The sequence below is a fragment of the Biomphalaria glabrata genome, chromosome 15, assembly GCF_947242115.1.
Source record: "Biomphalaria glabrata chromosome 15, xgBioGlab47.1, whole genome shotgun sequence".
NCBI classification, from domain to species: Eukaryota; Metazoa; Mollusca; class Gastropoda; family Planorbidae; genus Biomphalaria; species Biomphalaria glabrata.
Window position 1 is genome coordinate 29,892,307 of NC_074725.1, and position 27,843 is coordinate 29,920,149.

A 27,843-nucleotide genomic window follows, 5' to 3' on the forward strand; every position below is an offset into this window, starting at 1 on the left:
AGATAGGGTTAAAGAGAGTTAAAGTTTTCTTTTAGAAAGAGATAGGGTTAAAGAGAGTTGAAGTTTTCTTTTAGAAAGAGATAGGGTTAAAGAGAGTTAAAGTTTTCTTTTAGAAAGAGATAGGGTTAAAGAGAGTTGAAGTTTTCTTTTAGAAAGAGATAGGGTTAAAGAGAGTTAAAGTTTTCTTTTAGAAAGAGATAGGGTTAAAGAGAGTTAAAGTTTTCTTTTAGAAAGAGATAGGGTTAAAGAGAGTTAAAGTTTTCTTTTAGAAAGAGATAGGGTTAAAGAGAGTTAAAGCTTTCTTTTAAAAAGAGATAGGGTTAAAGAGAGTTAAAGTTTTCTTTTTTCCTTTCCAACACAGGTTCGTGAGATTAGGTTTATTGACTGCAGGTTTAATGGTGGCTTGCCACTTTGTATCGACTATTTATACCATCTATCATGGTGACTTTTTGACCAGGTAAAAGGTAGTAGGTTTTACCAATTAGAGAAAGTGTCTTAGATATTATATATATATATTTATTTCATTTTTTTGCAATATATCTTCACTGCAATAGGATATATATCTTCACACTTTTCACTTTCTCTCTCTCTCTCTCTTTTTCTCTTCTCCCTATCTCTTTCTATCTTTTTTTTCTATTTTTCATTTGCTATCTTTCTCTCTCTTCTGTCTTTTTCTTTCTCTTTTTCTCTGTTTCCCTCTCTGTTTCTCTCTCTCTCTTTCTCCTTACATCTTTCTTTCTCTTCTCTCTTTCTCTGTCTCTCTCTAATCAACTCTCTCTTTTCTCTCTCTTTTTCTATCTCTCTGTCTCTTTTTTTTCTATTTCTCTTTTTCTCCCTCTTTCAATCTCTTTCTACTTTTCTCTCTTTATCTCTCTCTCTCTCTCTCTCTCTCTCTCTCTCTCTCTCTCTTTCTCTCTCTTAAATATAAGATAAAGACCGAAAGACATTACATTAATAATCATTTTAGATAGATAGATACATAGATACATAGATATATAGATTGGTAGGTAGGTAGGTAGGTATATAGATAGATAAATAGATAGATAGACAGATAGCTAGATTGATAGATAGAAAGATAGATAGATAGATTGGTAGGTAGGTAGATAAATAGATATATAGGTAGATAGGTAGGTAGGTAGGTAGGTAGGTAGGTAGGTAGGTAGGTAGATAGATAGAAAGATAGATATAGATATATAGATAGATAGATAGATAGATAGATAGATAGATAAGTAGGTACGTTAGTAGATAGATAGATAGATAGATAGATAGATAGATAGATAGATAGATAGATAAATAGATAGATAGATAGATAGATAGATAGATAGATAGATAGATAGATAAATAGATAGATAGATAGATAGATAGATAGATAGATAGATAGATAGATAGATAGATAGATAGATAGATAGATAGATAGATAGACAGATAGATAGATAGTTAAAGATAGATAGATAGATATATAGATAGATAGATAGATAGATAGATAGATAGATAGACAGATAGATAGATAGATAGTTAAAGATAGATAGATAGATAGATAGATAGATACATAGATACATAGATACATAGATAGATAGATAGATAGATAAATAGATAGATAGATAGATAGATAAGATAGATAAGATAGATAGATAGATAGATTCTGAATGTGTACATCTAAATTGTAACATTCTCAAACAGAGAGGACGCAAGAGAAAACTACCTGACGCACATCTACATCAAGCCTTGGACTCGAATTGGACCCTACGCCATTGGCCTTGTGTTAGGCTTTCTCATGACTGTCTTGAACTCTGACTTTAAAATGTCTAAAGTAAGAACCTTCTACAGCAAGCTCTGAGTTATAAAAATAGCTTTTTTTTTTACAAAGCTTTTATCAATTCACTCTGTCTGTCTGTCTGTCTGGTATAAGATTGAACATTTAAAAAAAAAAACAGATACATATACATGCACGAACTTTGGCAAAGACTGCCGCTCCAGAATTGGTGTGATCAGTCATATGATTCTGCCCCGTCTCAAGACGAAACCAAAGCCACTGACTCATTTGGGCGCATCCATTTTCTTCGAGACAGAATGCGCCATATACATACATACATTCATATTCCTTACTATCAACTTTATATAATAGATATTTACTTGTCTTCATAATAATAATAATAATTTATAGTTTTTATAAAACGCTACTTTCATGCTAATAGCATGCTCAGAGCGCTATGGTCCAATCTCATTTGTGGACCAGTGGGGGGGGGGGGGGAGGGGAGTATCTGGGAGAAGGTTTTCCGTGCTGCCTTTAGGCGCTCAGTAAACACAACTCTGCTCGAGTCGGGTGTCGAGCCCTCGAGCCCCCTTCATAGCCAAGCCAAGCTAACTTGAACTTAGCCTCTCGACCACGCTTCCCGCTATTTTCAAATTTACAGACTATTTATTATACTACTTACATTGATTTTATATGAATGTAAAGCTCAAATTCCAAAACCATTTCTCGCTTCAGAAAGCGCTATTCACCGGCTGGCTAGTCACGTCTGCTTTCGTCGTCCCAATGTTCTTCTTCCAGGACGGCGGTCACACCAGACATTTAACTATCATAACCGATTTAAATCAGAGTGGCGTCAGACTACTAGAAATTGTAAAAAGTCCACTTTGGGGACTCTTTGTAGCGTGGCTGGTCTTCTCTTGTCACTATGGTTACGGAGGTAAACATTCATTTTTTTTTCTATGTCTTAAAAACAATGTTGGCTTTTGAAGATAAAAAAAAAATTTGAAAATAATAGTTCGTTCTTTCCTTGCGTAAAAAATATTTATGTTAATTAATTATTCGTTTTTTATATAATGCTAACTTTAATTTTTATAGCATGCTCAGAGCGCTTCGGTCCAATCTCATTTGCGGACCAGTTAGGGGGGGGGGGGGTATCTGGGAGAAGGTTTTCCGTGCTGCCTTTATGCACTCAAGTCCACACAACTCAGCTCAAGTCGGGTGTCGAACCTCGAGCCCCCTTCATAGTCAGCCATGCCAATCCAAGTTTAAGCGTACTTAGCCTCTAGACCACGCTTTCCATTCTTACAAAACCACTGAAATAATAAATCCACAACGTACAAACACTTAAATATACTGATATACCTACCTTTTGCCTTTCCCTATTCCTTAGTCTGTTGCACCGTTAGGGCACCATGCGAGATTCGTCGACCATCTTTCTCCATTCCTCTCTTTCTTTTGCCTTAGTTAGAACCTCTTTCAATGGAAGGCCCGTCCATTCTTTTATGTTTTCCTCCCATCGCTTTCTCTGTCTGCCTGTTTTTTTTTCCTGGTACTGTTCCCTAAAGGAAGGTCTTTGCGAGACCAGAAGATCTTGTAATATGGCCATAGATTTTAGCTTACATTTGTTTTATGATACTTAGCAGGTCATTAGGGGGTCCAATCTCTGCAGTAACCCTGTCTCTAATCTCTTGGTTTGTGATGCTGTCTTTGAATGTGATACCTAGGATCCTTCTGTAGCTTCTCTATTCCATTGCTAGGATCCTCCTCTCTAGCTCTGCAGTCAGCGTCTAAGACTCACAAGCATTTAAAAACGTGGCCATGACCAGGGAAGTGCCTAGGGCTAAGCCTTTACCTTTCCATATTATTTTAAGTTTTGAAAGGGCTGCTGTGGACTGTGCAATTCGGGCCAATAGTTCAGGTTTCGTTCTGAGACAATAGCTCCGAGGTATTGAAAGCTGCTAACACTAGTCAGCTTCTCACCTCCAATACTAATGACCCTTTTTATGTCTATAAAGAAAGCCATGTCCTTTTTGTTTCCATCTAGAGAAATGTTTCGACAATTCAATACCTGAAGAATTCAATCCTGTTGATTTTAATCATTTTATTATTGTAGATTGTACATTCAAATAGATGTATGACCTAGATCCTTATAGATCTGTCTATATTTTGAATCGAAAGATTGCCAAATAATAATTCTACGACCAGTGTGCTCTTGTTTACAATGTTCTATTACTTGGACGAAGCATTATAATAATTAATAGTATTATACGTTATATAGGTTAGGTTTGATTAAAAAAAAGAGTTACTTCTTATAACTGCTTAAAAAAACAACACCTTGTTTCAGCTTTTAAAAGTTCTTCACGACATTTTGTTAGTAGCGTTATTAAGAGAATTTAGGTATAATATATATAGGTCTGTGATCTATACATTCTCAGTGGCGTAGCTAGGAGGTTGCCATTATTTTGTTTTGTTTTTAGGTGGTCTCTGCATTTGCGTAATATTTAATATTGTAGTAACTCCAGTGGCGGACCGAAAGGGTTAATGTATGTGCGGCCTACTGATACACACACGACTCAGGCCAATCACACAGGTCAACGGGTCAACGGCTGTTGAACAAGGGACAATACTGCTTGTACACGCAAGTATGACCTTTGTTGTGGTCATGTGACCGAGGGCCTTTACGGTCGAGAGACAGTGTGCTAAAAAGGACAGTTGAGTCCAGGACAGCAAAGCAGTAAGGACTTGTGGTACCTTTGAGTCCTCGAAAATGTAGCTGTACGAGCTAGAGAGACTAGTAATGTTTAGTTAGGCAGTTCTGTTAAGTACAAGAACGCATTTGAATTTGATGTAGCCAATTGTGTTGAATTGGCTGTCGATGTCATTGTCATTAAACCGCCACTTTGTTACTTGAAGCTCTTGTTGTCAAGTTCTTGTATTAGATGTGCTGTGTTGTGTTTAGCAGTGTTTACAGAAGGCCTGATAGAGAAGATCGTAACAATATTTAATGTAAAAACAAATCGAACTCTCATTAGGGGGACCCCCCTCAAGTGGGGGGCCCAGGGGATTTACAAATTTTCCCCCTCCTCCCCCCCCTCTTACCCTAGCTACGCCACTGTAAATTCTCTTAACCAAGATTCTTTCTTCTACAAGGCGGGGGGATTGGGGCATGTTAAACAAAATGTTCCTTTTTGTTTAAATCTGACATTCTTAAGTTTATTACAAGAAAAACAATCGCTCTAGAAGTTGTTTTAAGGAGGTATTGTCTTTATTAAAAAAAAAAATAAACAAACAAACAAAAAATTAAAAAAATAAATTATAAAAAAAAAAATTATAAAAAAAAATTATAAAAAATATAATAAAATAATTAAAAAAAAAAAAAAAAAATAATAATAATAACGTATTTGCTCTGTTTTTCTTGTTTATTCTTCAGGCGTGGTCAACACGTTTCTGTCTTGGAATGCCTGGATTCCACTGTCCAGACTGACCTACGGTGCTTACCTGTTCCACTTAATGATCACGTTGTACTTGAATCAATCTCAAGCGTATGAAGTTTATTTCACTAAACTCTATGCGGTAAGTGTGCATTATGTCACTTCTTTTATTGTCAGGGGCGGAGTAACGAAAGTGTTGGAGGGGAGGCCTTAATTTTTACCTATCCCTTGGTCTGTTGGACCGTTGGGGGCGCCACGCAAGATTAGTCAACCGTTCTTCTCTGTTCCTCTCTGTCTTTTGCCTAAGTTAGAACCTCCGTCATTGGCACGTCCGTCCATTCTTTTATGTTGTTTTCCCATCGCTTTCTCTGCCTCTTCTTCTTTTTCCTGGTACTGTTCCCTGAAGGAAGGTCTTTACGCAGTGGCGTAGATAGGGTGGGGGGAGGAGGGGGGAGAATTCAAAAATCCCCCCGTGCCCCCACTGGACGGGGGCGCCCAAATGGGTGTTTTTTTACATTAAATATTACGCAAAATGCAGGGGTCCCCAAAGAGGTCAAGCCCCCGGGGACCCCAAATGATGAGAAATTTCTAGCTACGCCCCTGTCCTTACGAGCCCCGAAGACCTTGTAATATGGCCATAGAGTTTTAGCTTGCGTTTCTTTACAATAGTAAACAGTTCATCATGGTGTCCAATCGAGCAGTAACACTGGTCACTATTATCTCTTGGTTTGTGATGCGGTCTTTAAATGTGATACCTAGGATCCTTCTGTAGCATCTCAAGTACATTGCTAGAGGCCACAAACTAATAAATATTTGAATTTTTTTAATAGCCTTGTAAAATCTGAAAAAAAACACCATAATAATACATAGTAAAAAATACTTCATGATTCTAAAAATAATTAGGATTTTTATCGAAATCTTCAAAAGGTCATTCACAAAAATACTTTCGCCATTCATTTAATTGTCACTGATATTTGGGTTCAATTAGAAATTTTGCTTTTTTTATTAGATTTTTACAATTTCGAAGATTAATGATGACTGTAGCATTTTATGTGACCAGGTAAACTTAGTTGGACCCGAAGAAGGACATTTTGTCACAGCCGCTTTGGCGCGGAATATTTTGGCGCGGGACTTTTTTTTTTTGGCGTGGGAGTTGGTTTTTTTAGCGCAGCGTTCTGGTGCCAAATGTGTTAGCTCTATTTTATATATTTATTTTATCATGTCTTTGAAAAGATTGGTGTTTTGTTGTTTGTGTGTTTGTTCAAACGTATTTTTCGTGTAAATAATAATAGGTCTTTTGGTTATTTGAAGGTGTCAATGAGGTCAGTTGTCATCATCATTATTATTATTTTCTTGTTATTTACAAAAGAAACATTATTTTCTTGTTATTTACAAAACGTTATTTTCTTGTTATTTACAAAACGTTATTTTCTTGTTATTTACAAAACATTATTTTCTTGTTATTTACAAAACGTTATTTTCTTGTTATTTACAAAACGTTATTTTCTTGTTATTTACAAAACGTTATTTTCTTGTTATTTACAAAACATTATTTTCTTGTTATTTACAAAACATTATTTTCTTGTTATTTACAAAACATTATTTTCTTGTTATTTACAAAACGTTATTTTCTTGTTATTTACAAAACATTATTTTCTTGTTATTTACAAAACATTATTTTCTTGTTATTTACAAAACATTATTTTCTTGTTATTTACAAAACATTATTTTCTTGTTATTTACAAAACATTATTTTCTTGTTATTTACAAAACATTATTTTCTTGTTATTTACAAAACATTATTTTCTTGTTATTTACAAAAGAAACGTTATTTTCTTGTTATTTACAAAAGGAAACATTATTTTCTTGTTATTTACAAAACATTATTTTCTTGTTATTTACAAAACATTATTTTCTTGTTATTTACAAAAGGAAACATTATTTTATGTTATTTACAAAAGGAAACATTATTTTCTTGTTATTTACAAAACATTATTTTCTTGTTATTTACAAAACATTATTTTCTTGTTATTTACAAAACATAATTTTCTTGTTATTTACAAAACATTATTTTCTTGTTATTTACAAAACATTATTTTCTTGTTATTTACAAAACATTATTTTCTTGTTATTTACAAAAGAAACGTTATTTTCTTGTTATTTACAAAAGGAAACATTATTTTCTTGTTATTTACAAAAGGAAACATTATTTTCTTGTTATTTACAAAACATTATTTTCTTGTTATTTACAAAACATTATTTTCTTGTTATTTACAAAACATTATTTTCTTGTTATTTACAAAACATTATTTTCTTGTTATTTACAAAACATTATTTTCTTGTTATTTACAAAACATTATTTTCTTGTTATTAACAAAACATTATTTTCTTCACAGGTATTTCGAACCACCACGGTGATAGTTATGGCCTACTTTGTGTCGTTAGTGGTCTCAGTCCTAAGTGAAATGCCAATCAGGAACCTGATAACACCGCAGTCATCCAAAGATTCAAGACTAAAGAAAATGTATAAAAGAGCATAAAAGTGCCTTGCTGACGTCTGCTAAATGCTAATTCTGATATATATATATATATGGTGTAATATGTAGGGTTATGTGAACATAAATAGTTGTACTTCTTGTCTTCTCCACACCCACTCTCGGATCAAGTTGAAATTTTAGACATATTTATGTGCCTAACAAAACACGAATCAGCTACAAATCTACGCATTTTTCAATTAAGTAGTCAGTTCTCTCCCATTAGATAATTTTATACATATACTAGCCGGACATTACCAGCGACCTGCGGGCCATAGTTTGTGTATAACTAATCTAGTGGATTGGATTTAGATGTATGTTAAACTTAGCTAATGATCCTTTCAAGTTTTATTTTTCTTTCGCCACGAAAATAAAAGTAGTTTTGCGAAAATGGGTTTACCCGTTAAGCCGATACATCCATATCTATTAAAATGAAAAGAAGTGCGAGATGAATGGGATATAAAGTGCAATTAAAACGGGTTTAGCCGATTTCTGAAATGAATGGGATAATAAAGTACGCCAGGGCGTAGAGATTCGCAGACATAAGGAACGAATTTATGTAAAAATGCTTTTGACACACAAATTTGAAGGTTTATTTTATTAAATAATTAATTCAATAGTCTATATTATGTCTTGTCGTGTGTCAAAGTAATGAACTATCTGTGCAAAGTGTAGTTCTTAAAATTAGATCTAGGTCTAGATCCTTTCAATCTTGTCTCATGTAAACATGGCCTAGATCAATGTAATAGTAATACTTTCATAGAGTTTGGCAACTTTTTTTTTTTTGAGAGTCTTAAGTTTTGTTTTAGGGATACTATACATACGGACACTAGAGTGCTTAGTGTGTTGGTTTTAAAATGTTTTGTTGTTTGTAAGTTTTTTGACATGTTTCGGATGTTTCTTCAGAGTTGAAGATAATTACTTCCTAGTCCAAACCTCCCGCAGGACGACGGCGGATGGAAGCGGGCAGGGTTTGAACCCTGGACCATCGATAAATCTGAACGACAGTCCAGCGCGCAAACCGCACGACCAGGCAGCCATCGCAACTGTGTAGGATTGGGTCAAGGGACACTAGAGTGCTTAGTGCGTTTACAACTGTGTAGGAATGGGTCACTAGAGTGCTGAGAATGTGTTTCACTTATGACGTAGGAATGGGTCAATAGACAGAAGACTTCTGGGACAGAGACTGAATGTCAGAATCGAATGTAAATTAAGTGAGCTAATGCTCATTTATTCATTTTTTGTCTTACAGTGTACTACTTTTGTTTATGTTTAATATTTCTATTTATAATCATAAAAACATTAGTATCAAACCAATCCATGTCAAGTTACCGCTGATTTGAATGAGAAAGTGAAATCCCGGTCCGTGTAGTGTCCATGATATGTCTTAGCTTTGTAAAATCAAAAATGTCTTTTGTACGTTCGTTTCAGATTAGAAGATTATTACGTTTTTTTTTATTGATAGTCAATCGAGTGTGAATAGTTGCATTGGCCTAAGCCGAGCACTGACGGCTCTTCCCAACATTACTCTTGAGCCGTACGTCTAAAGCATTGGTTCCCAAACTTTATCCCTAAACGGAGCACTTTGCACTTTCTGAGTATTTAGCGGAACACTCTGCTTATTTTGTTTTAGAGAGATTAGCTCAGCAGTGGCCTACTAGTTAATTATTCCATTAGTTCGTGGAACACCTATTAGGCCTGGCGGAAGACTACGGTTCCACGGAACACCTATTAGGCCTGGCGGAAGACTACGGTTCCACGGAACACCTATTAGGCCTGGCGGAAGACTACATTTTAGGAAACACAAGCTGTGGGATAATGTAAACATGTTTACTAACTAATTAGTACTAAGTATCTACTTACTTACCACGGCGGGTGAGCAGTAAAGAACTTGGCTTCCTAAATGACGGGTCCCTGGTTTGAGCCCCTAGCGAAAACTGGGATTTTTACTTTCGGGATCTTAAGGTCGCCTCTGAGCTCGAAAGGGTGACTGACAGTAGTTGGGGAAAAAGTCAAGGCGGTTGGTCGTTGTGCTGGCCACATGACACCCTCGTTAACCTTGTGCTACAAAAAGATGGCCATCATGTGCTCCATAATATGCTCCATATATCACACTGAAAGGGGAAATTTTTTTTTACACCTGTAACAAGATGGAAAGGCAGGCATTGAAGTGGAACCCCCAAGGCAAAAAAAAAAAAGGGAAGGGGGGATAAAAAAAATCGCCTGGACAGGCGGACTAGAAGCAGACACATTAAATTTCGGTCTCACCTGTGACAAGATGGGAAAGATGGCCCAAGACAAGTGACGATGAAGCTCAATGTTTACAGTCTAGCGCTGGCGAGGGAGTTACGCAACATGTCCATCTGTCTTATATGGCCTGCGTGCTCATGTTTATGTTTTATTGATGTATTGTATGTAGTGAGTATGTAAACCATTTTTTGTTTTGTTTCTAGAAGAAAAATAAGATTACATCTTCTAAAATATGGCTTTTTATATTTAGATATTAATGTATTTTTAAAAAACTTATGCTTTGCTTATTTTTATCCTGTTAAAATGATACAGTCGGAGAGTCATACTTTCTTAAAAAAAAACAACGAGGACAGGAAAAAACGTATTTAAACTCGTTTGTAAAATAAACAAAACATACGCTTATTTTTTTTTTTAAGCAAAGAGACGTATAATTAATTAATACTATAGACCCATTAATTAAAACTCCCCTATTGAAGACATTAAATACAATCTAGACATGAATATTATTCAAACAATAATCTGTAGAAAAAAATCTAGACCTAGACTATATCTATAATACATAGATCTAAGATTTACTCAAAGAGGAGGTGTAATGCACAAATTGTGAGACAAATTTCCATATGGATAACAAATATTATTATTATCATTATTAATAGTAAGTTGTTTTTTTTTTACATATAGATAAATCCGATTTCCACGAACATAATACATGAACTATATTCTATACTGTCTTGAAATGTGTCAGGATTTTCATTATTTATTAATACATATTAAATTGTCTAGGTAGTAAAGTGTAATTTTAATTGCAATACTCTGTAAGTGTATGTGCATGTGTTAAAACTAATTATGTTTTCTTTTTGCTTGATAATTATACCAGTCCCGAAGTTTAGCCTAACAGACACACCATACACATCACTGGCAAAAAACAAACCCCATTTGGGCAGTTGTTTGAGACAAACATCTATAAAAAAAGCTAACAAGATCCTCGAAATAAAGAATCACCCTTTGTGTCAGGATTTTGTGATTTTACCATCACAAAAAAGATACAAGACACCGATAGCTAAGACAGACACAAACACTCTTTTGTTCCCCTGGCAATCAAATCATTGAGTAGGAACAATCTGATATCAACTTTTCGCATGTAAATTATGAGTGAGTCTGGTGTGAATGTACACTTTGGTTTCTTATAGTTATAGTGTTTTTTTGTTTGGTGTAATGCACAAATTGTAAGACAAATTTCCATACGGACAATAAAGATTATTATTATTATTATCATCATTATTATTATTATACACTCAGTTGTACACAAATTAATAAACGATGTGTATGATGATGTAAAACAAAATTAGGAATTTAATACAATGGTATTTATACAATGATATGAAACATTAATAATGTGAATGACAGGTAATTACCAAACTCGCTTGATAGTTGGTGGCGATGAAGCTTTAAAATTTGGTTTTCCCAATGCCGGAAGATAATATATGTAACAAATAGGAATCAAGGGGTACCCATGGGCCTTGGTCCATTTCTCAAAGTAGATGTAAGTCGCCTGATATGAATCAGGAGAATTCAGAAGAAAAGGATAGTTGACAATGGTTCTAACTTTTCTTACGAGGTTTACCCACGAAGTCTAACCTCAAGGCATTGGAGATTCGAAATTAGAGTACATCTCTCCTAGATTTGATGAGCTCCATTGGCCAGTGGCGCCCTGTTTTAAAGGAGCCGTTTCCTAATAGACCCAATAGCCTGTCAATTTCGTAAATAACTTAGCCACATGAGCTGGCCATTTTCTTGACTTGGTTTACAGAGGCTATTTGAGGCACATTCCATTTATGACCATTTTGCGGTGAATGATACCTTATTCATATTGACACCGCAGGCTATAGCAGCATAAAGGTTAAAGCGTAATGAATCTTCACATATGTATTTTTTTGTCAGATCCTCGCTTAGCATTGGGCAACGATCAAAACTTGAATTTTAGCACATGAGGTGAACTCAAGATTTAACGAACGAGGCTGAGACTTTTGAATGAGATCTTACATTATTAGAAGTACCAAATTTTGAATAGCAGTCTAACAAAGTACAGTAACATTACCCTAAAAAGATCTTTTGAGTTGGAGATTACGATGCAAAGAAATGACGTAATCAGTTTGTGTGTGAAAACTATAAAAATAAACAAAATAGTGTTCTCCATTGTCGCAAAGATTTAATTCGTTACACGATTTTCACAATCCACGTGGGTTCCTCAAACATTTTAGTTCTCCCGAGTGTCCTATATATGATGTGTATAAATAAGCTGAATAACTCAATTATCTGTGTCTTGTTAAAATTGTTTCCCTTGTTTGTAAATCTTTATGATATAGGTCAGTGAGTTTGGAGTTAAATCTGTATTCCTACGCGTACTACTTTCGAACACTTTCTTAATGTTAGCTGCTCTTCTGATTAATCCGCCTGGTATGTAGATTCATATAATGTACACAATGCTATCTCAAACGTATTCGCGATTATTATCTATTGTCGTTCCACAAGTATTGTCCTTTCACTGGCGCGATAAACTCTTTCTCTCCTAACTGACGATACCAGCGTTGATTCCACCAGAATGTGGTAAATAATTACGGAGAGAAAGAGTTAAAACGAATTCCCGCTTACTATTTAAAACGACTACCTTACAATTAACTTCTCTCTACCCTGCGTTTATTGGGTCTATAATTTGAGACCCCCGAATGAAACAGGGATTAAAATTGTACTTTTAATGTAAGCATTTTAAAACAATTCTCGATTTTAGCATTTTTTTTAGACCCACGATTTATAATTAAATAAAATGATAGGGGTTAGCCACAAGCGCTGTGTGTTTGCGGATAAACGATTAGTTCAGTTATAAACCATAAAGTCTATAACATGAAAAGAGTTCAGGATATTTTCTTTTTGTTCCGATAGGTATTGGTTGTTTCTCAGTAATTGATCTAGAACGCGTATTAATCAGACTTAATATATGGTATTTACATGGTATGGTTGACTCAGTAATTACAGACAGACGTGAAGTAAGACAATGTGTATGTATAAATATAAGCATCGTTCTGAGGTGTGTTAGTAGGCCAACATTTTTTTTTTCTGTTCGATGTTGAACGCAAATAGAATTTAAAAAAAAAAATCCTTTTAAAAATTAATGAATTAGATCCTATTAAATATAAATATATATAGGTCTGAATATGTCTTCAAAATATTTTTATTTGGGATAGATAGATAGATAGATAGATAGATAGATAGATAGAGAGATAGATAGATAGATAGATAGATAGATAGATAGATAGATAGATAGATAGATAGGTAGATAAGATTAGATTAGATAGATAGATAGATAGATTAGATTAGATTAGATAGATAGATAGATAGATAGATAGATAAATAGATAGATATATGCCTCTATTTTAGCTCTCCTGCCTCTTTTGTGTTTTTTTTTATTGTTCTCACATTTCACGAATATTAGAGTATAGAAAATTTAACTTCGAAATATGATTAATCCTTTTTTTTTCCTTATGATTAATCCTTTTTTTTTTTTTAAAGGAAACCTCAGAATTTGCGCTATTCAGTTTTAGCTTTATCATCATAGGAATCCTTGGGCCTTAGGCCTCTTTTCTTTGCCTCTTTTTGGGGCTTTATGTGCCTCTTTTATGGGCCATCTTGCCTCTTTTGTGGGCTTTTTTTGTTAAATATGTTTTTAATTTGTAAGTAATCTTATGATTATTCCATGATTAATATTTAGCTATGTCTGAAATTTCCGTATAAAAATAATTTTGAGATTTCATTCCTTATTGAAATAGAACAAGTTTAATTTTAAGGTTTAGACGTTGCGCATAAATAGCAGACTTTAAAATTTTCATTAAATTAAAACTTGCAAGAGAGAATGTAAAAAGATGTCAGAAGAAGGCAAAGTCATCACTGATGTCGCCCTGAAAGATTCCCCTTCGGTTGACCCGCTCTTCTTTGACGTCTGCCTCGTGTTCGTCGGCTGCGTGTGCACCGTGCTGATGTGCTTGTTTGGGATTGTCGCCAATGTCGTGAACATCCCGCTGTTCCGAAGACAGGGATACCGAGATGGCGTGAACGTGACACTGACGGCGTTGGCCGTCAGCGATCTTGGCGCGGTGACCTTTGAGCTGGCCTACGCCACGATAATGAATCCGTACATTTCGGAGGTGGATTTGCTGGTCTCCAAGGTGGTCATCGGGTTTATTGTCGGCTACATCCACGAGTATTTTACAAGAGTCAGCAGTGTCATCACGGCGTTCGCCGCTCTGGAGAGGTGCCTCTGCGTGACGCGACCCCTGAAGGTCAAGGCCATGATCACGACGAGGGTCGCCGTCGCGGTGAACCTGAGTATATTCCTGATCTACTCTGGCTACCTGTTCCCTCAATTTTACTCTATGTACTTTGACTGGGCGTTTGTTCCGGAACGAAACAGGACTGTCTATGTGGTCTTCTTCACCAGCAGGACGGCCAGCATGTTTCCGATTACTTTGTACTTCACGGACATGCTCCTGCCGTACTGCACCTTCTTGGTGTTGGTCTCCTGCTCTACGGTCCTTTTCGTGACGCTCAAATCGAAAGCGAAATGGCGGCGGCTGATTTCCGGTTCCGACGACAGGCTCTCCCACGTGTCTACCAAAGAGCGGAAGTCGGGACTCCTCTTCATGTCCGTCTCCGTCATGTGCATCGTGCTCCTCCTGCCCCAGTATCTCCTGTTCACCGCCATTATTTTCGTCAGGGCGCTGGCTTTGGACGGCTACCTCAGCGATCTCAGAACCGTGTTCAGCACTTTCACCAACTTTCTGAAAATCACCAATTGCAGTTTTACTATTTTCATTTACTTCAAGATGAGCAGTAAATACAGGAAAGAGTTTCAGAAAATGTTCGGAAAGTGTATTCCGACCCCATCGCCATAATGACACGCCGATCAATCAGTGGCGTAGCCTGGAATTCGCCATCATTTCGGGGGCCGGGAGTGTTGACCTCTTTTGGGGCCCCAGTATTTTGCATAATATTTAATGTAAAAAAAACATTCATTTTGGGGCCTTTCTCAAACGGGGGCCCGCGGAGATTTTCTAATTCTCCCCCTCCCTCCCCCATCCAAGCTACGCCTCTGCAACTAATTTATTTTTAAACTGCTTTGTTCCTTATGGCGTTATAAATATTTCTTTTCACAAAAAAATTGTCAAACAAAAAAAAAAAGAGATTTAGAGACTATAGATTGGAGCTAAAAAAAACAAAGTCAAGGACGCTAAAAAACAAATGTCAAGGACGCTAAAAAACAAATGTCAAGGATGCTAAAAAACAAATGTCAAGGATGCTAAAAAACAAAATTAAGGACGCTAAAAAACAAATGTCAAGGACGCTAAAAAAACAAAGTCAAGGACGCTAAAAAACAAATGTCAAGGACGCTAAAAAACAAATGTCAAGGATGCTAAAAAAAAAACAATGTCAAGGACGCTAAAAAACAATGTCAAGGATGCTAAAAAAACAATGTCAAGGATGCTAAAAAACAATGTCAAGGACGCTAAAAAAACAATGTCAAGGACGCTAAAATAACTTCCTGTTACCAACTAAACAAAAATGAAATGATCCATAATTGTAACAAGATCCCAATGCGTGGCAGTTGTCGAGTTGATTTCGCCTTCAGCCTATAGGAGTTCATTACTGTTTGGCATAACTTGCATGCTTATAGCTTTCTCAGTGCGCTGTGGCTGATTATTATTGTAAACCAATGGGAATGGGGGTGGGGCAAAGGTTTTCTTATCTTATCTAAACTTATCTTATAAATAACAGACGATATTTCAAAACACGTCTTATGCATTTCATGTGTCAATCTAGTCATGCATGTTAATCAATGACTTAAACTCTGCTAAGTCGTTGGTTTTTCCTGGCTAATTCATGCGACCCAAGGAGCACTTGTATGGATTTGTTCTAGCGTAGGGAATAAGATATGTTCCTCTATCTTTGTGACTTTCTGAGTGTTTCATTAGTTGTTTTTTTTTTCTATTTGTAAATTATGGTTTAGCGTTTTTTTTTTTTGTATTATAGCTACTTTATTTTTTATTCTTCTGTTCTGAAGTGATTCTAAGTTTAATGTTTTTACTAATGGGGTTCTATGGGCTAAGGTATCTAAGCTGCTCACACAGAAGTCATATATAATTTTTAAAGGCTGCTGAATCTGAATTCGAACTCGAGTTATCGAGCCTTCATAATTGAAAGCCTTCAATCTAGCCACTAAGCTGTGCAGAAATTGAAAACGATCAATGTTTAGCCAACGACCTAATCCTCGACACAAGGCTTATCCCCCATAGTTAGTAGTGCATATACAAAATTTACTGCTCCCCTTTCAGGCCTTTGCGATCTTTGTTGATACAAGCTGTGTAGAAAGTACTATTTCTCTAACCACTGTCAGGTACTCCTTAGAGTTGGTTGGGCTCAGGGGCGCCTTGATAGTCCCGAAATTCAAAACCCCAGTCTTCAGATGGGCTCCAAGACCCCTCGTTGTGTTTTACCACTCCGCCAGCACATACAATCTCAGAAAGTAAAATCTGGTGTGTTTACTTGTGACAATACATGTTTAAATAAAAATGTGTTTGGAACTGTAGTGTTTGTTAAAGTGTACTGCTAGTCACTGCTAGATAGTAGTTGGTCGTGAGATGAATTAGTGTTACGTTACCATGGTTACACATGGACATTTGTACTGTAACGATGTGATTTTTATTTTTATTCCATCTTCCACTCAATCTTTCTTTCCATCTTCCACTCCATCTTTCTTTGAATTAAACGATCCACCAATCACTTCATCTTTCTTCCCATCTTTCACTACATCTTTCTTTCCATTGTCCACGACGTCTTTTTTTTACATCTTTCACTTCATCTTTCTTTCCATCTTTCATATCATAGATAACTTTATACAATCTTCCATGTTCATAAATTCTTCGCCAGCAGAGTGGTTACAGTGTTAGCTTAAGAAGCCTGAGACGACAATTGAAAATAAAGGGGTATAGTTTAGCTTATATCACCACTTCAGTCAAGTACTATTCTATTTCTTTCCCTTATTTGAGACACCAAACAAAGTAATTTATCACAAATAGTTAATTGAATAATTAGTTGTAATTGTTTTTTTTTAAATTTATTGTTGTGTTTTCAGGTAAAAGAAATAATTGTGCGAAATTTTAGCTTGAACCGATAATGATAATAATTTAATTTATAGAGCGATGTTAAAAAACAGAATGTAGGCCCAAGGCGCTGTGATAACATTACAAACATAAACGCGAGAACCAAAATAACAAACAAATCTAAAAAAGTTTAAACAGATAGGTCTTGATGTTCTTCTTGGATGCAGTTTAGCATGTTGTCTGTCTGAGATCCATTGAAAGTGAGTTCCAAACCTTTGGGCCGTGCTCTGAAAGAGCCCGCAGACCGTAGTTTTTGAGGGAGAAACGGGGCACCACTAGAAGCGTTGAGTCCATTGAGCACAGGGCTCTCTAAGGGACATCTGGAGGGATACGTTCGCTAAAGTACAAGGGCATTTCTTTATTTTAGATACACCTATGACAAAGTGTGGACAACTTGTAGTCGATTCTCGCTTTCACAGGAAGTCAATGGAGCGTGCGCAAGAGAGTAGTAGCAGAATCTCGTCTTGTTTTTCTTAGGACTATTTGTGCGTTGTTGTACAGAATATCTTGCAGCTTGGCGATTTTGTCATGCTAGCACGGCGTTGCAGTAGTCAAGGCGGGAGAGTATGAATGCCACTGCTAGCTTTTTTTGTTGACTCCGTTGTTAAATATGGTCGGATCTGGCCTAGTCTGCGCAGCTGCAGATAAAGACCCTTGCAGAGCTGACTTATGTGTGGGTCGAAAGATAGTGTTGAGTCGAAGAAAACTCCAAGATTCCGCACTACATGGATAAAGGAAGCTGGCAGTTCGTGATAAAAAGAGAATCTGTGCTTTAAACTTTTGAGACGTTGTTCCAGGTGCCAGTCTTAATTATTTCTGTCTTATCTTCGTTCATCTTGAGCTTATTCTCAACCATCCCATCCCTCTCCTTGCAAAAGGTACCACTGATTTTCTCTGCCAGATGCGACACCTCTGAGGGTACTGAGGAATCCTAAAACTGTCATCGTTAAAGCAGTGGTATTAGATGCCAGTTGGCTAAATGACACCGCTGAGTGCGTATGTATGCATAGTGAACAGTACTGGGCCTAGAACTAATCTTTGGGGTACTCCGTACTTCAAGAGTAAGCTTGTTGATTCTGTCCCGTTAACAACGACACTTTGGGTGCGTTCCGTCAGGCAGGATCCAAGCCACTTTAGGACGATTCCTGCTAAACCAAAAGTGGCAGAGAATCTGGCCATCATAGTTTTATGGTCTAGCGCAGTGATGCCCAACATCAATCGACCTGCGGGCCCTTTTTTATTTCCACACTGGTGTCGCGGGCCACATAAAGGAAATGCACAAAAGCGAAATGAAATTGACCTGAAACTATTTGATTAGAAACCCGTGGATCTAGCACTTACATTCACTAATGATATGGTATTATCTTTTTTTTTTTTCATGCGTCAGAAAACGGCTTCGTTTCTCTACTAAAAATATGAGCAACAGTGTGGCTAGCTTTACCCACGACTTATTTTCTTGTCTCTTTTTGGTAAATATTCACATTAATCTTCCAATTTCTAGATGTAGTTTAAAAATCTTTTTTTTTATTCAAATGACGTCAAATTTGTTTTATAAACGCGTTTCTTTAAAAAAAAACAAAAAAACAGCTACACTTTATTTGCAACACAACTTATTATTCTGACAAAAAAGTAAAGTTGTTTTTTTTTTTTTTTTTTTTGTATTTATGATGAATTCTACATTAAGAGTCTCATAAACGCACAAATGTTAGTCATGGTACCAATCATCGGAGAAATATTGAGGGCCCTAACGTAGGTAAAGAGACATTTTTAAACCTTTTCTATATGGGGGGGGGGGGGTGTAGCGGATTTTATATACTTTGTGCCGACATTTCGGCGGGCCGGATGGAACCACGTCGCGGGCCGGATTTGGGCATCACTGGTCTAGCGTATCGAAGGCTGCGGATAAGTCCAGCATGGAGATATTGATATGTGACCTATTTCGGAAAAGTAAGTCGTTTAGAACCCTGACCACTGCTGTCTCTGTGCTACGGCACGTCCTATATTCAGATTGAGATTCTTCCAAGAGATTGGGTGTCGGAGAAATAAGGTATACAAACTTTGGCCAGACAGACACACAGACATGGCTAGACAGACAGACACACAGACATGGCTAGACAGACAGACACACAGACATGGCCAGACAGACATGGCCAGACAGACACACAGACATGGCCAGACAGACACACAGACATGGCCAGACAGACACACAGACATGACCAGACAGACATGGCCAGACAGACACACAGACATGGCTAGACAGACAGACACACAGACATGGCCAGACAGACACACAGACATGGCTAGACAGACACACAGACATGGCCAGACAGACACACAGACATAAAGAGTTGATATAAGCTTTGTAAAAAAGGGATAACTTTTTGCAGTGTATTAGAATGCATTGATTAATTTAGTTAAAAAAAAAAGGAAATTTAGAAAACCTAAATCATTACCCATAAAAAATATTTTATTCACCCCAACCCCCATTTCCCTTTAATGCATTACTAGATTTAGTAGGTCCTTGATCCTGGTTAGTTATCTACCAGTGTTAAGATATGCTAACCTTTGTATCTGACTATTAATAACCTATCACAGTTATGCCCGAAATACGGCCCGCGGGCCACATCCAGGGTAGCGATGTCATTCAATCCGGCCCACCGAAACTACGGCACAAAATGTAGAAAATCTCTCCCCCACCAAAAAACAAAAAATAGGGTAAATTAATTGATACTGATAATAAGCCAAGATATTTGTTTTGTAAAGAAATAGTGTCTCTTTTGAAAGAACATAAAACAGCTTTTTGAAACTCATGAATTAATGTAATGTAATGTAATCATGGGTTTCTAATAAAAATGGTTCATTGTCTATTTCCTTTTTTTTTTTTAAATTTTTTTGTTAATGTGGCTCGCTACACAAGTGTCGGGAGTTAAATTAGCCCGCCGGCTGAATAAGGTTGAGCATCACTGACCAATCGTATCAGATGGATTCATTAGCTATTTACTAAATCTTTGCTTTAAATTATAATGTATTTTTGGTAAAATAACTGAGGAAATCGATCATATATATATATATATATATATGTATCTGACTCTCAATAACCATCATATCAGATAGATTCAGTAGCTATTTACTATATCTTTGCTTTAAATTATAATGCATTTTTGCGAAAACAAGAAGATGATTACGTCCTACGCGTCATGCATTTAGTCATGCATATTAACCAATGAACTAAATTCTGCGAAGTCACTGGTTTTCCTGGCTGGCTCAGGCAACCCATTCCATGCTCTAATAGCACTAGGGAAGAAAGAGTACTTGTACACATTTGTCCCAGCATGCAACTTATAGTGCAATAGTTTTTTTTTTCTTAAAAATTTATGAATGTTAAATTAAAAAAAAAAAAAAAGCATCAAAGTACAATGAATGTTAACTCACAAGTAACATCACAGTACATCGTACAACACTATACACATTTATCAAACATACAGCAGTACATCCGTGCATTGACTAATATTGGACATGTGTATTGTAATCAAAGTGTACTGTACTGGAGAGTTCGTACCACACAAAGTGAAGGGTTAGCATCAAAGTACTCTGCCCGTCAAAGTACACTAGCTTAAAAGTACGCTGGGAATCAAAGTACTCTGCCCGTCAAAGTACACTAGCATAAAAATACGCTGGCATCAACTTACACTGCTCATCAACGTACACCAAACGTCTATTCACGTGGAACAATGTACATCCTGCATCACAATACACACTTTACAATATCACATCTGTACCCAAATGCTTATAAATAAGGCTTGTCTTCGAGTCCGAAGATCATTCAGGAATGCAGTATTTCCCGTGGCTGCGCAGCCCCAGCTGTGACCTACATATTTTGCCACATCCAGGGCAAGCATAATCATTGTCCGCAGGTGGGCGATTTAGATTTTCTTTTCGCCGTCTGCGTTTGTCCTCGGCAGCGGATTTTCTTTTGGCTCAAATGCGTATCTCGCGGCCTTCGTTAGTGACCTCCAGCTGTCTCGTTCTGAGGGCGCATGCAACCAGGTGCTTTCTTTTATGTCAGCCAAGGAAAGTTGACGCCTAAGTTGGTCTTTGAAGCGTTTCCGTGGCGCGCCTCTGTTACGTCGACCACCTTTCAGCTCACCAAAAATAGACCGTCTTTGGCATATGTTCGTCTCCCATACGGGGTATGTGCCCTGCCCAGCGTAACTGTCGGACCATACTTATACTTTAGACATTTATATACTAATCGCCACACAACTCAACGCTTCTATATGTTACCACATCAACAGGTTCTCCTAAATAATTATGTCTGAAACAGATCCACAAAACAAAGTGAATAGCTATCTCCTTATTGCTGTTGACCACTTTACCTACCTAGGCAGCACAGTGTCCAACGAAGCGTCACTGTCCAGAGAAATAGACAACCTTCTAGCAAAGGCCAACGGCGCTTTTGGCTGCCTCAGACTGAGAGTATGTCGGAATAAGTCTCTTCACCTAGCAACACAAAACGATGTTTATAAAGCAGTGGTTCTCACCACACTTTTGTATGACTCCGAAACCTGGGTGTTCTATCGAAGGCATTTAAGGCTCTCTAGCGCTTTCATCAAAGGTACCTTCGCATTTTGGGCATACGCTGGCAAGACTACATTACAAAAACTTATGTTCTGCTGGAGGCCGCTGTGGACAGTATAGAAGCACTAATTACCATTCGATAGCTGCGCTTGGTCGGACACTTATCTCGCATGCCAAAGGCGATCTTCTTTGGCTAGTGGAAGAAGACGGTGTGACAGAGGTGGCCCCTGTAATTGCCATAATGATCAACTCAGACATATTTCGCCCGCTCTGGCATAGAGGAAAATAGATGGCAGCAGATGGCCTCAGAAAGAGACAGTTGAGAGAGCTCTCACAAAAGCTGTGGGACAAACATTTGAGACTCAAAGAAAATCCATTATTGAAGACAGGCGCAAAAGACGGAAATAAAACTTAAATAAACAGCTAGTGACAACGGCTTTGTCTGCACGAGTTGCTGAAAAAATATGCGGGTCGCAACTGGGTCTGCGTAGTCATGTGAAACACTGCACTCATCCTTAATCTTCGGCATCGAAGACATTGTCATTATGATTATAAATACATTTGCTGGATAAGTTTTGATGACGTAACTGTTATTGGTTGTGTGTGTTTCCTAGGAGGTATAGAAAGGGAGTATTTATTTTTAGCTGTAGAGAGAGAGCATTAATTTAATGTTAGTCTTTGAGGATGATGCAAGAGAAGCGGTATTTTCGTAAGCTGTGTTAAGTGCGTCAGAATGCCAGAGTGTAAAGACGTGTTGTTTTTTTAAATATTTTATTTAAAATAACATTTTACATCATTACTTAAGTCTACTACATTTCATTTCATCTCAAAATGAATTTCTCTACAGTGTTATAAAAGTTATATTTAATATTGTTCACAAAGAAGTTATTTCAAGTTTTTATAAGTTAAACTATAATACACCTACAGCGGTTTAGTTGTCTACCAGCAGTTTGGTGATACAAGTCAAAGACGCCAACAACAGTTACATACACACATGAAGGACGTAATCATCTTCTTTTTTGAAGTAACGTCTGTATTATATAAGATAAACATAAATAAGATGAATTTGATTTCAGTTCTGTAGGTTTAATTATGACTGACAGACGTGGAAGAGCTCGCTTCTATTTTCATTCTTTAAGATGACATACTCTCTAACCCTTGACTGGCAAAACGTCGAAGAGCTCGCTTCTATTTTCATTCTTTAAGATGACATACTCTCTTACCCTTGACTGGCAGACGTGAAAACTGGCAGACGTGAAAAGAAAACACAGTGAACTATTTTGTCTAGTTAGTAAAAGTAATCCTCAATGCCATATATACTTGAATAGGCCCTAAGCTATTTGAGATATGGCCCTTTATAGATCCAGATATTAAATGTTAGTGCCAAATATTTATTAAGGGCCCTAAGCTATAGGTTGAGTTGCCTATAGGTAAATCCGGCCCTGGTAATCTTACATTATATTCAAGTACTGCACATCTCGAAGGCAAGAAAAGTACGTACAGCAGAAGCTACTGTACTTTTTAAGGATCACTAAAAAATGAGTAAATTTAAGTACTGTAGGCTACATGTTTAAGATAACGCGAATAGACATAACTTCAAGTATTACACGGTCTATAACCATCAGTTTACGCACGCTACTGTTCCTTCTAATGGATCTTTTCTATTTTTTTATTGACTCTAATTAAAGTATAACCAAGCCTTGAGTCTTGGACTTTATAAATCAACTTTATTTGTCTATACCAGGGGTGGGCAAATTACGGACCGCGGGCCACATGCGGCCCGCCGGAGTGTTTTATGCGGCCCGACGACACCTACAGAAATCAGGTGTTCCCACAGTACATACATATTAAAATGCAAATATATATTAAAAATAATATCTATTTAAATTATTGAAACTGTTTATTGAAACTGTTTCATTATAAAAAGTGTAAAGTAAACTAAGATTAAGCTAGTTGGCTGTACAATACACTCAGTCAAAGACACAATCTCATGTCAGTATTTATTCAATGCTACGAAGAACTGTGCTGAGTATTGGATATGCTTGAAACAAGATGGCTAGTGTAACAACTGATGGAGTTCGTGCTTTGAATGAGAAAAATAGTTGTTGTTTTATTATTATTATTTTGTATGTATCCCAACAATAAACTCTCAACAGCAAAGTTTGCACAAAGCTGCATAAAACTGCAACATAGTATTGACGGTAATTTGCATAGTAATAGTACTTATTAAAGCAAGGGGGTGTTAACCACAGGTAATTAAGATTTAGGAACAAAAAAATCCAATGTATCTGATAGGTAAGCATGGGCAAGGCAGATAAGAAAATTATGTTATGTTACTTGGAGGACATTAACCGTGACCTTGTTACCAATAGTTGTAATGAAGAGTGGAAGCCAGATTTCATGTGTTTCATAATTTCTATTGCAATGGGTTGTTTGCATATGAAATGCAAATGCATGTTAAATCTTTTCAAACAAGGCTTTCCCCTTTCTACAAGCAATCTAAAGAAAAGTTTTGTCATTTTCCTTTCCTGAAAGGTGAAACTATTTCTAGAGAAATGGTTAAAAGTACAACACTTATTACATTCCTTAATTGCGCAATTTATAAAAGCAAATTTTAAAGCGCCAAGAACCAGTTTTCAATACCATCAGCTCACCATTTATCGCAGAAGCTGATTCAGTTCCAGAGGACATGACTCCAGGCAAAGAGAAGTTCCAGTCAGTACTTGCACGGGAGTCTTAAGGGTGCCAGAAGCTGTATTTCCATACTTTAAAAAAATCTTTGATGCTGTTCACACTATTTTGGTACACATTCATCTGTTCTTCTTCTTCGTTCTCATTTTACATTTTGGAGGGTTCAGATCAGTAATATGAGATGAACTGTGCAGTGGTTTCCAGATCTGGCAGTTCTCCAAATAGTTTTTGTTCTATAGAAGGGCTTTGGGGTCAGAGTGTTGTTCGGGTCCCTTGATTTAGTATGCACAAGTGAAGGACATGGTCAGCATAATCTGGTGATGCTTAATAATGACAGGTTTAGCTAGTCCCGACATTTAACTTTCGGAACATATATTGTCTCATTCAGTGAATAAGCATTTTTTAAAAACCTAAACGGGTATAATCACTGCTTGAAGTTGACTGACTGTTATTTGACAGCAGTCACAAGGGTAACAACTAGTTAGCTAGTTCCACAGTTCCGGAACATTATGCACGAGTGTAAAAAGTAAAATACTGCACAATATGTACAACTGTATATTTGCGGGGATATTGTTTTTATAAAAAGACAACTTCAATCTTTTTTTAAAATCGTATATGCGGCCCGCAATTCCCAATTTTTTTTTAAAATGCGGCCCTAGATACAAAAAGGTTGCCCACCCCTGGTCTATACGATAAGCCTTCTTGGCAATAGTGTAAAAGACTTCAAAGTTCGAACAGAACACTGATGTCATATATTATTAAATTAAAATAGAACAATGAAATACTTGGAGCTAGGATGCACACAATAGGTCTTAGTGTCAAAACTATATAGATGTATAGAGTAGCGCCAGTCATTCTCAAGTCACTTAGTATATTCGGTCCACGAAATGTTCAGAAATAGTTCGTAAGTAGCCTTCAAGTCAATTTATTAATACATTTAAGAATACAATTCAGCTAGTTTATCTCTTACACTACAATTACATCCCCTGAAATTCATATATTATTTTTCGATTTTCGTTTAGAACTTTAAGAGTAAGAATTTTAATGATATAGTCATGTAAGCTAGACACGGTTATCGTTCTTTTCCCGCCCTTTTTCTATTACGATTGTTTAGTCTTAGTGTTTTATTTATTGAATTGTTTAAATATATTCTTACATTTAATTGTTGTATGAATTCAGGACGAGTTGATTTTCCCCCTATTATTTGAAATTTATCGATATACTTTCTTTTATTCAAATAGGGAAAACCTTTCTTTAACCTATATTTACAAAAAAAAAAAAATGTGCAATTTACCTTCACTGCGTATTGGCCCCTCCAGATACCCATACTACAACTAAATCTATTCTTTTGGACATTTGAGACAAAAAAAAATTAGATGCATTTAGAGAGAACAATTACATTTAAAAAATGGTGTGGACCGTTTCTACAATGGTGGCGGGTGTGGTGATGATGTTCTAATTATAATTATTAGATAAAAAAATATAGTGGGAAAGTTATAAATATGGGTTTTATAACCGCTTGACTACAGATACACTCATCAGCTCGCTTAAGTCTAAGCTTTTCTCTATGCAATTAATTCCAGATGTCTGTCGAGTAGCCTGGTCATGTTATTTGAAAACCAAGGGGCATAATTTGCTGTCAGCATTTTATTTTTTATTCCAAATACAAAAGAAATATAATGATTTAATAATAAGATATAACACAGGAATAACTATTGCGGGGATTAAACTATTTTAACAGATTTGATTGCATCTAATTGTCTAAGTCTAATCATTCTAAAAACTACGATAGAAATGTAAGAATAGATGTCTATTTTCAGAACTAAGGGAGGGAAATTTTATACGGTATTTAATATGTGTCCCATTACCAAAAGTTATAGATATTGACATTTATAATATAAATATGTGTTTTAGAAAGGGTTTAGTTACAAATAATAAAATATATTTAAAAAATGCTGATAGCTTGGAAGAACGAGATGTAGAAAATGTCTGACACGGAGATCGTAGCCAGTGATAGTGTTGCCTCCCCTGCTAGGCTGATCGACCCACTCGTCTTCAACATCGCCATTCTCGTGGTCAGCAGCATCTGCACCACGTTGATGTGTCTATTTGGCACGGCCACGAATATCGTCAACATCCTTCTGTTCCGGAAACAGGGATACCGAGATGGCGTGAACGTGACATTAACGGCGTTGGCCGTCAGTGATCTGGGCGCTGTGATATTCGAACTAGTGTATTCCACTATCTGGAACCCGTACATACTGGAAGCTGATCTGGAGGTTTCTAAAATGGCCATCAAGTATATAACAGGTTACGGCCACGAGTATTTCACGAGAGTCAGCAGTGTGATCACAGCTTTCGCCGCTTTGGAGAGATGCCTCTGCGTGACGCGGCCCCTGAAGGTCAAGGCCATGATCACGACAAAAGTCGCCATCGCGGTGAACTCGAGTATATTTATCCTCTACTGCGGCTACTTTTTCCCTCAGTTTTACACCATGGATTTCGCTTGGACGTTCCTCCCGGAACGAAACAGGACCGTCTATGTTGTCCTCTTCACAAGCCGTAACGACAGCATGTTTCCGATCAGTTTGTACTTCACGGATATGCTCTTCCCATACTGCACCTTCTTGATGCTCATCTCGTGCTCCGCGATTCTCTACGTGAAGCTCAAATCGAAAGCTAAGTGGAGGCGACTCGTTTCCGGTTCCGGCGAGAGGCTATCCCAGGTGGCTACCAAGGAACGGAAGTCCGGCCTCTTGTTCATGTCTGTTTCGCTCATGTGCGTAGTGTTCCTTCTTCCTGCGTATCTCCTATTCACCGCCATTATATTCGTCAAGTCCATGGCACTGAATGGTTACCTCAGCGATATAAGCTTTTTAATAAGTGCTTTTACTGGGCTACTCAAGACTGCCAACTCTAGTTTTACGATCCTGATCTACTATAACCAGAGCACAAAATATAGGCTGGAGTTTCAGAAATTGGTAGAAAAACTGAAAAGTGTCGTTAAGATGAGGCAGGCAGAGACTAGCGAAACGCAAAATATTAGCTCTAGATCTCTTAAGTGATAGATTGGTTTTCTGGACACGCATTATCTTTATTTGTGCCATTCTTATGCATAAAACATATCACCAATTTAGATTGATTAAACATTCTATCTTCTCTTGTTTTAGCTCATTTCTTTTTATTGTTACATGATGAATTAAAGCCATCATTTAAGCTTAATCACATTGTAGTGACCTAATAAAATACTACATGAAGACATGTCTTGATGCTAGGTTTCATTGAACAAGAATGACAAAACTGTTCACAATAACACAGTACACACACACACACAAGCTAACCTGGACACCATGACATTTTGACACACTAGAACAGATCAGTTCACAACACACAAC

At 36.8% G+C, this 27,843-nt stretch overlaps 3 protein-coding genes across 4 annotated transcripts in view; all 3 read left to right on the forward strand.

Moving 5' to 3' along the window:
- Positions 1-10,205, forward strand: part of LOC106078447 (nose resistant to fluoxetine protein 6-like) — a 41,698-nt gene extending 31,493 nt beyond the window's left edge. For both annotated transcript variants that reach the window (XM_056013164.1, XM_056013166.1), the window contains exons 13-17: positions 362-457; positions 1,681-1,810; positions 2,489-2,690; positions 5,184-5,326; positions 7,581-10,205. In XM_056013164.1, coding sequence (XP_055869139.1) covers positions 362-457; positions 1,681-1,810; positions 2,489-2,690; positions 5,184-5,326; positions 7,581-7,724 — 715 coding nt within the window. In that variant the 3' untranslated portion in view covers positions 7,725-10,205. The remainder of the gene's footprint in view (positions 1-361; positions 458-1,680; positions 1,811-2,488; positions 2,691-5,183; positions 5,327-7,580) is intronic.
- Positions 10,206-13,885: 3,680 nt separating this feature from the next.
- On the forward strand, positions 13,886-14,914 carry LOC106075553 (uncharacterized). Its single transcript, XM_013236472.2, has one exon. The coding sequence runs from the start codon at positions 13,886-13,888 to the stop codon at positions 14,912-14,914; it is 1,029 nt and encodes a 342-aa protein (XP_013091926.2).
- Positions 14,915-26,433: 11,519 nt separating this feature from the next.
- On the forward strand, positions 26,434-27,513 carry LOC106063591 (uncharacterized). The gene has a single exon (XM_013221999.2). The coding sequence runs from the start codon at positions 26,434-26,436 to the stop codon at positions 27,511-27,513; it is 1,080 nt and encodes a 359-aa protein (XP_013077453.2).
- The last annotated feature ends 330 nt before the right edge of the window (positions 27,514-27,843 follow it).